This window comes from Colobus angolensis, unplaced genomic scaffold, assembly GCF_000951035.1.
Source record: "Colobus angolensis palliatus isolate OR3802 unplaced genomic scaffold, Cang.pa_1.0 Scaffold10, whole genome shotgun sequence".
NCBI lineage: Eukaryota > Metazoa > Chordata > Mammalia > Primates > Cercopithecidae > Colobus > Colobus angolensis.
This window is the reverse complement of record NW_012110919.1, coordinates 13339416-13350514: the sequence shown is the minus strand read 5'-3', so window position 1 is coordinate 13350514 and position 11099 is coordinate 13339416. Positions and strand designations below refer to the sequence as shown.

At 40.6% G+C, this 11099-nt stretch overlaps 1 protein-coding gene across 4 annotated transcripts in view; it reads left to right on the top strand.

The window, feature by feature from the left end:
* Positions 1 to 11099, top strand: part of CCDC53 (coiled-coil domain containing 53) — a 47381-nt gene continuing 36282 nt past the window's right edge. For all 4 annotated transcript variants that reach the window (XR_001000982.1, XR_001000983.1, XM_011934971.1 and 1 more), the window contains exons 1-2: positions 1 to 213; positions 765 to 863. Coding sequence is in view for 2 of the 4 variants with exons in the window: in XM_011934971.1 (XP_011790361.1) it covers positions 163 to 213; positions 765 to 863 (150 nt within the window). In the remaining 2 variants the exon portion in view is untranslated. The remainder of the gene's footprint in view (positions 214 to 764; positions 864 to 11099) is intronic.

Here is an 11099-nt window from a genome sequence, read left to right as displayed (position 1 = left end):
GGAAGTCGCCGAGTGATTAGTGAGCGGAGGCATTTTCTTCCGGCGGGAAGGGCCCCGGAGGCGGGGACTTCGGGGGAAAGTTGAGACGCGATTACCGGGTTGGGCGGGCCCCATCTGGGAGGGGTTTGTGGGTGAACTCGGGGTCTCCCGCCCGCAGAGGAGATGGATGAGGACGGGCTTCCTCTCATGGGGTCAGGCATAGACCTGACCAAGGTTTGTAAAAGACGATACTAAACTCCTCCTCCGGGAGGAGGATGGGGAAGACTCAGCTTCCCGGGGAGACTACACCTTCCGGGTCCCCACTCTGTCACGGCCCCGGGCCCTTCTGCCGGCCTCAGGAGGGAGAGATCCGCAGTCCACCTTCAAATGGGGTCCCTCCTGAACTGATTAAGGAGACGGTGTGCATCTCCCAACTTTCGCTTCCCATCTCTCGTTTCTCTGTGCCGCCGGCGGCAGACGCCGGTTGTGATAGCTAGACTTACCTCTTTTTCAGCCCCCAAGTTTTTGTGTTTGTTTATGTGTGTTGCTTCTGCCTGCCAGAATTCGTACCAGTGAGTCTAGAGCCTGTTCTCAAACCTTTATGCACCTCTGTCGTCTTCGGACACCCCACCCACAGTTTAGGAAAACAAGTTAATGACTATTTCCAATCCTTCAAGAAATTCATATCACACAGCAAAGTGCCTCGTGATTATTTCCAAATATGAAAAGGTTTGCACTGTGTACGTTCCTCCTGTATGAACCATGTTTGTTTTTACGTAACACAGGTGCCAGCTATTCAACAGAAAAGAACGGTGGCTTTTCTAAACCAATTTGTGGTGCACACTGTACAGTTCCTCAACCGCTTTTCTACAGTTTGTGAGGAGGTAGGTCCTGTGATACTGGTTTATAGAGTCGCCTAGAAGTCACCTTGCACTGCTGAGATTGACAAATGGAGTAAAACAAGAATTACAGTCTTTATTCATGTATCATGACCTCTCGTCACCCAATTGTGTTATCACACCTTAAGTTCTCTTTTACTCTGTTACAATCAATCTTGCAACCCTCCTCTACTGAATTAGTGTTCTAGAGGTCCTTGTGAGATAGTTCAGTCAGGCTTATTGCGATTAAAGAGAACAATAGGAAATCTAAAATTTCCTTTTTTTTTTTTTTTTTAGACAGAGTCTAACTCTATCACCCAAGCTAGAGTGCAATGGCCCAATCTCGGCTCACTGCAACCTCCACCTCCCAGGTTCAAGCGATTCTCCTGCCTCAGCCTCCTGAGTAGCTGGGATTACAGGCATGCGCCACCATGCCTGGCTAATTTTTTGTATTTAGTAGAAACGCGGTTTTACCATGTTGGTCAGGCTGGTCTCGAACTCCTGACCTCAGGCGATCTACCAGCCTCGGCCTCCCAAAGTGCTGGGATTACAGGCCCGAGGCACCGTGCCCGACTTCTAAAATTAGTTGAAAATAGTTTTTATTTTGCTATTTGTTATTCGTTCTCGTACCCCAAAACCACATTGTTTATATTAAATTTATTTTACATTCTGAATCTAAAAGATGGCTAGAGGAGATAGGCTGGAAACATAACTTTGGCATCAAATATGATTATAGAAATAAAAATATTTTCTGCAAATGACTTGTAAGGATTAATTATCCAACTAGGGACTAGGTGCCAGAGCTGGCACAGTAGTGTGCACCTGTAATCCCAGCTACTCGGGAGGCAGAGACAGGAGGATCACTTGCGCCCAGGAGTTTGAGACGAGCCTGGACAACATAGAGAAACTCAGTGTTTTGTTTTTGTTTTAAAAAAGAGGATAGGTACTAGATCCAGGATCCAGGGACTCCCTGTCTTTTAAAAAGCCAAAAAAGAGGATGGGGAGGACAATGGGAACCATGGGTTGAAATTGCATTTAAGGAAAAAAAAGTAAATTATGGGGCTTAGATAATTCACAAGTAAGTCTGTTGAACATTCTGCCTTATGTAAGGTGTAGCCTTAGCAATTAGAGTTTGTAGAGGATTTTTGCTTCTATGTTCATTGGTGATATTGACCTTTGGTTTTCTTTTCTTGTAGTGTATTTGTTTGGCTTTGGAATCAGGATAATGCTGCCCTCCTAAATTGAGTTTGAAAATTTTCCCTCCTCTTCAGTATTTTGGAAGAATTTGAGAAGGATTTGTATTAGTTCTTCTTTAAATGTTTGGTAGAATTCAGTAGTGAAGCCATCAGGTCCCGGGGGTTTTGTTTAGTGGGAGACTTAACTACTGATTTGATCTCTTATTATTGGTCTGTTCAGATTACCTATTTCTTTATGATTTAGTCTTAATAGGTTGTATGTGTCTAGGAACTTATCCATTCTAGGTTATCCAATCTGTTGGCATATAATTGGTCATAGCAGTCTCTTATGAGCCTTCATATTTCTTTTGTTTTAATTGTAAAGTCATGTTTATTTAAGTATAAGCTTATATTCACTAAAATTTACCGTTAAGTATGAGATTTGACAAATGCATAATCATAACATAATCAAGATGTAGAATAGTTGTAGAACAAGGTGTAGAATCACTCCAAAAATTCCCTCATGTTCCTTTGCAGTCACCCCTTTTTTATCCCTAGAAATCTGTTATTCTGTTTTCTGTCAAAAGGGTCAAATTTAATCACTACAGTGATCTCTAGTACTGTGGAAAAATTCCTGAGCACATAAAACACACAAACCAAATTTTTTTAAAAATGAGATACTTACAAAATTTCTTTAGCATACCAACCAAATGAAGGTAGCTTCATATTTTACTACAGATGCTCAGATATCTTAGGCAGAATTAAGTCCACCATTGCTGTATATATGCCTCAACAGTAATATTTAAGAGTAGACTGTAAAAATAAACTTATAATCTTTAGAATCGTTGAAACAATGGGATTATTAAATGACCTTTGTAAGTTAAAGCAGAGTTTATAAAGTTGTCTTACATAGTTGTAAAATAGCTAGTCTAGTTGGATAGAATTAATGTGTCCTAAAACTGACCTGCTTGAAGAACTACTCTAGGTCATGTCTTTGTAGGTAGAGTATGCTCTTTTGTGTTAACAGTGTCTCAAGTTTCAGACTGGGGCTGATTGATAGAAAAACTAGTTTAAAAAAAAAAAAAAGAAAAACTATTTTAAGTAATGGAATTGAATTTTATGGAAATTCTCTATAGCACCAACTCAACCACAGGACAGAAACAAAAAATTCTCATCTAAACATTCCTATACAAAATTGGGACCATCTCAGAATTTACCCCAGCTACCACCATGAAAGAGACAAAGAAAGCAAAAACTTCTCTTCTGAATATATCAGTGGTCCCATATTCAAATACTCCTTATCAAAAGCTTTGATGGACTGGGCACGGTGGCCCACACCTGTAATCCCAGCACTTTGTGCCCACGTGGGCAGATCACCTGAGGCTGAGTTCGAGACCAGCCTGGCCAACATGGTGGAACCCCATCTCCACTGAAAATACAAAAATTAACCAGGTGTAGTGGTACACGCCTGTATTCCCAGCTATTTGGGAGGCTGAGGCAGGAGAATCACTTGAACCTGGGAGGTGGAGGTTGCAGTGAGCCAAGATCGCACCATTGCACTCCAGCCTGGGTGACAGAGCAATACTCCATCTCAAAAAAACAAAACAAAAAAAAGAAAAGCTTCACTGATTCTTTCAAACACACACCAGACCTTAAGTTCATCAGCATTTTAACGTCCCTGAGCTGAGTTGCGCTCTGTGGCTGTAAAAGGCAATTCTTTGTATTTCTGTGATATCAGTTATAACATCTCCTCTTTCATTTCTGATACCATTTGAATCTTCTCCTTTTCTTAATCTAGCTAAAAGTTTGTGGATTTTATCTTTTCAAAAATCCAGCTCTTAGTTTCATTGATCTTTTCTATTGTTTTTCTAGTCTCTCATTTTTTTCTGTTCTGATCATTATTATTTTTTTCCTTCTACTAACTTTGGGTTTTATTTGTTCTTCTATTCCTTGAGTTGTAACACTAGGATGTTTGTTTTGGATCTTTCATCTTTTTTGTTATATGTCTTTATTGCTGAAACTTCCTTTCCTCTTAAAACTGCTTTTACCACCTTCCATAAGTATTGATGTGTTGTATGTCCATTTTCATTTGTCTCAAAATATTTTTTAATTTCCCTTTTAATTTATTTGACCTATTGGTTGTTTAGGAGCATGTTATTTAGTTTCCAGATATTTATGATTTTTTTTCAAGATTCCTTCTATTATTGATTTCTAGTTTCAAACCAGTATGGTCAGAAAAGATACTTGATATGATTTCAGTCTTCTTAAATGTACTAAAACTTGTTTTGTGGCATATCATATAACTTGGAGAATGTTCTGTGTGCCCTTGAGAAGAATGTGTATTCTGTTGCTGTTTTATTGAATTCTCTACATATGTCTGTTAGGGCCAGTGTTTCATTATTGATTTTCTGCCTGGATGATCTGTCTATGGTTGAAAGTAGGTTATTGATATCCCCCATTATTATTGTATTATAGTCTATCTCTTCAGATCTATTAATATTGTTAATGTATTTAGGTGCTCCCATGTTGGATGCATATATGTTTATAATTGTTATATCTTCTTGATGAATTGCTCCCTGTACCATTATATAATGACCTTCTTTGACTCATTTTACAGCCTTTCACTTATAGTCTGTTTTATCTGAAAAGAGCAACTCCTGCTCTTTTTTGGTTTCTATTTACTTGAAATACTCTCTTCCATTCTTCTCTCTCTCTTTCTTTCCTTTCCTTCTCTCTCTCTCTTTCTTTCTTTCCTTCCCTCCCTCCTGGCCTCCCTCCCTTCCCTTCTCTTTTCCCTTCCCTTTCCTCTTCCCTTTCCTTCCCTTCCCTTTTTCAGGGTCTCCTTCTACATCCCATGCTGGAGTACAGTAGCGTGAACATGGCTCATTGTAGCCTCAACCTCCCAGGCCCCAGCTATCCTCCTATCTCAGCCTCCCATGTAGCTGTGACCACAGGCACACACCATGCCTAGCTAATTTTTTAATTGTTTGTAGAGACAGGGTCTCACCATGTTGCCCAGGCTGGTCTCAAACTCCTGAGTTCAGGGGATCCTCCTGCCTTGGCATCCCAGGATTACAAATGTGAGCCACTGTGCCCAGCTCTTTTCCGTTCTTTCACTTCAATCTATGTGCGTCCATTTTTTAAAGGTGAAGTGAGTCTCTTGTACACAGCATGTAGTTGAGTCTTATTTTTGTATCTTATTCAGTCAACCTGTGTCTTTTGATCAGAGAATGTAGTCCATTTACATTCAAGATAATTATTGATAGGTAAGGACTTACTGCTGCAATTTTGTTCATTGTTTTCTGGTTGCTTTATAGATCTTTTTTTCCTTTCTTCCATTCTTGCTGTCATCCTTTGTGATTAAATGATTGTCTCTAGTGATATACTGTGATTCCTTACTTTTTATCTTTTGTGTATTTACTATTAGGTTTTTGCTTTGTTGTTCCCATGAGGCTCACATAAAACATGTTGTAACAGGCTATTTTAAACTGATAATAACATAACTGATAACATAAAAACTTCTGCACTTTTACTCCACCTCTCCACATTTTGTTTTTGATTTTGCAGTGTACATCTTTTTACACTGCATATCCCTGAAGTTATTTTAGCTATTATTATTTGTAATAGTTTTATCTGTTAACTTTCATACTAAAGATACAAATGATTTAATCACCATGGCAGTATTAGAATATTCTGAATTTGACTGTATACATTTTTTTCAGCTTTAAAATTGCTGTTTGATTTTTTTTTTAAATAATTCCAATCTTTCTGTTACATTTCTCATTTTGGTCACTTATTATTTTCTTGATTTCATTGAATTGTTTCTCTGAATTTTCCTGAAGTCCGCTGAGCTTCCCTAAAACAATAATTTTGAATTTGTTGTGAAGAAGGGTCAGTTACTGGTGATTTATTTTGTTTCTTTGGTAGTGACGTGTTTCCCTGATTATTCTTGGTCTTTGTGGCCATGTGTTGGTATGTATGTGTTTGAAGAAGTAAGGACTTATTCCAGTCTTTGCAGACTGGCTTTGTCTGGGAAAGCCCTTCACCAGTAAGCCCCTCCAGAGGTTCTAGACAGGCCATCTGGTGTGGTGCATGGCAGGCTTGCTGCTGGAGTCCTTGGGTAGGCTGGCCTGGTGCCTGGGGTCATAGGGTTGTTCCTGGAGCCTGATCCACTGGGATGGACCTGCTGATTAGCTCTAGAGAGGTGGGCCTGGATCCTTAGGGTTCCGACTTGAAACCTAAGTCTGCAGGGGCTGGTCTGGCACTGGGGTGAGCCTTGAGCCTGAGTCTGCAGTGTCTGGCCAGGTTCCAAGGTGGGCCTGGTGCTTGGGACCTCTGGGATGGACCTGAAGCCAGAGTATGTGGAGGTGGGCCTCGGTCCTGGTTGTACTGTGACTAGCCTGGAGCCTGAGTCTGCAGGAGTGGTCCTGAAGCCTCAGTCCATGGGGGCCAGTCTGGCAATGGAATCTACTAAGGCAGTCCCAGACTCCGGGTCTGCTGGAACATACCTAGATCCTGACTCACCACAGGGATTTGCCTGGGGCCAGCGTGGTGCTGGGGCAAGTGTGCGGCCTGGGGTCACAGGGGCCAGACTGGAGCCTGGGATTATAGGTGCTGGCCTGGTGACTTGAGCTACATGGGGCTGGCCGGGGTCCTAGGGCAATAGTGGCTAGCCTGGAACTTGAGTCCACAGGGATGGTCCTGGAGCCTGTGTCTATGGGTGCCAGCCCGACAGAAGGGCCTACTGGGATGGGCCTAAACCCTACTTCTACTGGGGTGTGGGCTGTAGGAGCCAGACTGGGGCCACAGGAGCTGACTTGGCATTGGTCAGGCCTGGAACCTGTATCTGCAGGAGCTGGCCTGGTACTGCGGTAGGCCTGAACCTTGGGCCCATGGAGGCCAGCCCTGTGTTGGGAGTGGTCTAGAACCTAGGGCCACTGGGGCTGGCCTGCCCTTGGGGCAGACCTGGAGACAATCTACGCAGTCTTGCCTGGTGCTGGGGCTGTCCTGAGTCTTGAGCTGGTCTGGAACCTGGGGTCCCAGTGGGACAAGCCTAGAACTCAGGACTGGGTGATCCAGCCTAGTGCCAGGAGGGGCCTAAAGGCTTCGCCTGCAGGTGTCAGCCTGGAGTCTGGGCTGAGGGGGCTTGCTCAGCACTGAGTTCTACTGGGGTGGGCCTGGTGTTGTGGTCCAAGGCAAAGTCCTGTGCTCACTGCCTCTCCTTTGCCCACCTGGAGGGTATCTTTCTCCATGCTGTGCTGCCTGGAGTTGGGGGAAGTGTGACATGAGTTCTGTAAAACTGTCCTTCTTACCCTTTTCAATGTGTTTTTTCTTATTTTTGTGCTACACCCAGTGCTATAATTTCTCACCTGGTTTCCTTAGCTCTTGAGAAGGTATTTTCATGCATGAATAGTTTTTCAAATGGATGTTTCTGTGGGAGGATCAGTGCTGGAAAGTCCTGTTCCCCCATCTTGCTCTTGTCCCACCTTTTTCTCCTTTATGTGTGATAATCTAGGGTTGACTGTAACTGATTTTCTACAATATATATTTTAGCAATTTGGATATTCATGTCAGCTGGAGACTGCTCAATGAGATGACAACTAATATTTATTCTGTACTTTGTGCTTGGCATCATACTAAGTGCTTTATGTGTATTTAATTATCGCAGTCAGCCCTTTGAGAGAGGCTTAGTTATCCCACTCATACAGATACAGAAACTAAGATATAGAGGAGTTTAAATCATTTGCTTAGTCATTCATTCATTCAACATATTTTTGCATGCCCCCAGTAGTTGTAGCTGCATTAGCTGCACATACACAGAAAATAGCAGAACTGGATTCCCACTGATTTTTTAACTGGAAAAGTCAATATCTCATTACTCTCTTACATTGCACTGACTTACCTGATTAAGAAGCATGCTTATGTCAGTTTCAAGTGAGAGTGTGCAGTACAAGTACCTTCTTACAGCTATATTAAAATGTATTTTTAGATTCATATTCACTTCTTTGCTATGCTATGTCTATTTGATGTAATATATTTTTATGTCAATTCCAAGAATATATGTATTCAAATGTAAGGTGCCATTTTCTCCCAAGTTAAAGTCACTTTGGTGTTTTGAAATGTTTTTGTTAATAGTATCTAATAGGCCTCTAGTCCTTATTTATTTAAAGCCTTAAACAAGAACCAACTGACTGTTTCTCTCAACAAAAGAGGAACCTCAACTGTTTGTTTTTGAACTGAGAGTGAACTGGGAGGAAAAAGAAAACTTTTCCCACCCCCTGACAGGATCTGGTTTGAACCAAACCCAAACTTAAACAACTTCAGTCATAGATAAACCCTCAAGCCAGAATTAGTTGGAAACAAATTGCTAGGCTTCTTTCGCATCAGTGGCACTGTTTTTCACTAAAGAGTTCTTCACTAAAGAGAAGAGTATAAAACTGCATTCTGTGAAGAACTCAACTTTGCAAACACTTTCTGCATATTAGGCTACTTTTGTAACTCTTCCAGTGATTGGCACTAGAGTAGAAGAGAGATTAGATGACAGAGAAAGTAGTAGAATCAGATCCACATTACAGAGGTACTTAGGGTCATCTCCTCTTCCATCACAAATCCCCAGTGAGCATTTTTATTCTTGCTTTAGTCAGCAAAATCTTATGCTCATCCACTGGGACTGCAAATTTTGAGGGATTGGCGGGAAGCAACATAAGATCTATGCATATTGCAAGTGAAACCTGAGCATTTAACCTTATAGTGAGTTGTAAAGTAGAGGTACTTTGTAAACAGGAGTGTCAAATGTGAACTTTGGGGTTTTTTTGTTTGTTTTTTTATATATTTTTTTTCTTTTCCCCCTAAGACGGGGTCTTGCTCTGTCACCCAAGCTGGAGTGCAGTGGCGTGGTCACAGCTCAGGGCAACCTCAACTTCCTGGGCTCAAGTGATCCTCCCACCTCAGCCTCCCTAGAAGCTTGGACTATAGGCATGTGTCACCACACCAGGCTAATTTTGTGTGTGTGTGTGTGTGTGTGTGTGTGTGTGTGTGTGTGTGTATTAGAGATGGCATCTCACTACATTATCTAGGCTGGTCTCCAACTCTTGGGCTTAAGTGTTCCCTCGGCCTCGGCCTCCCAAGTGCTGGAATTATAGGCATGAGCCACTGTACCTGGCCAGAATGTTATTTTAATTCAAACTTTTTTTGTTGTTTTTTTGTAAGACAGGGTCTCACTTTGTCACCCAGGCTGGAGTGTAGTGGAGTGATCTTAGCTCACTGCAGCCTAGACCTCCTGCCTCAGTGCTCCAAGTAGCTGGAACTACAGGTGCATGCCACCATACCTGGCTAATTTTTTGTATTTGTAGAGACAGGGTTTCCATATGTTGCCCAGGCTGGTCTTGAACTCCTGAGCTCAAGCCATCTGCCTGCCTCAGCCTCCCAAAGTTCTAGGATTACAAAGCGCCCTCAGCCAAACTCAGACTTATTATATGCCTAAGATATTGGATTTTTAAATAATTTTTTAATATTCTGAAATTTTTCTTTTTTCTAAAATCTTTAGGTACAAGCAAAAGTGCTGAGAATTTTGTCACATAACCTAAAAGTTTCTTTAGTGCTTATCTTCTACATTCATTTTTTTAGCCTGCCATTGGACTTAACTTTTAATCAGATAATGTTTTGCTTAAATCCTTATTTGCTCTTACATCTTTAACAACTGCTGGGCTTAAGTATCAGACACAACCTAATAAAACCATTGATTGCTTCCTTTTCTGGCTTCTGGGGCACATAGAACACAGTGGGGTATACCAAGAGATCCATTATCTTAAAATACTGTTTCTCTTTTAGAGAAATGGATATATAAGCAAGATATTTTACAACCATGAAAAACCAGTGTTTTGTTTCCATATTCAACTAGTAACTCCATATTTCCTTCTTTATTTTGTCCCTTTTTAAACTTTATAAAATGTACTGCCTTGGAAATAGATGGATAGTAAATCGAGCTTTCAGCTTATCTGACAAATATCAGGGACTTTATAAATTCCCCTGTTACCCAAACCATAGCATTTCAAGTTTGTTTTCAGTCTTCATAAAGATGATGGTTAAATGGATGATAAAGACTGTTACCTTCCCATTTCCTCTTGCTAAAACTCTCAGAGGTGAGAACAGCTACTGTCACCAATTATGTTACTTACGTTATATCCATAGTCATCCATAATTTAGAGCAGTGGCTCCCAACCAGGGTACATATGGCTATGTCTAGAGGTGGTTTTGATTGTAATAACTGGGAAGTGGTACTGACATTTAGTGGATAGAGACCAGAGATTCTGCTACCCATCTTGTAGTGTGCAGGACAGTCCCCTGCAACAAAGAATATTTCACCCACAAATGTCAATATAACCAGCATTGAAAAATCTGTTTTGTAGTGGTCTGGGAATTGTATGAGGAAAATACCACAAGCATAAACACCTTAGAAATGAACTTCAGCAACCCATAAATGAACCCAGGTATACCTTTTCACTTGACAATGGCTCTTTTAAAAGTATACATTCAGGTATGTTATAGCCATAATTACATTGGAACATACAAAACCATTTATTAGACTCAATTATCTTTGAAAAGGAGTTATTTCTTAGTCATGCCATGGACGCTTTGACAGTCTAGTGAAACCAAATTAATGTTTTCAGGTGGATAAAATAAAATGCATAGGATTACAAAAGAAACCAGTTATATACTTAAAAAAATTTAAAACTATGTTATACTAGTAGGTTCTTTATTAAAGCATTAAATTATATTATCCTTTCATATGTCTAATAACCATAATTTTGAAGTGTAAAGAAATGCACAGCAATTGTGATGTGATTAAAAAAAAAATCTATGATTTCTATTGGTGACAGTCATAGATCCTAAAACCACTGTGATTTTTTTCTTTCTCTTTTTTTTTTTTTAGGTTATCATCTGGTCACTGATCTCCAATCGACGGAATAACGACCTAGAGTTTCCAACTTCTAATTTGGCCAACAGAAAAAAAAAAAATCTATGATTTTTTTTTTCATTTCATTAAAGAAGACACTGTGGCTAAGAA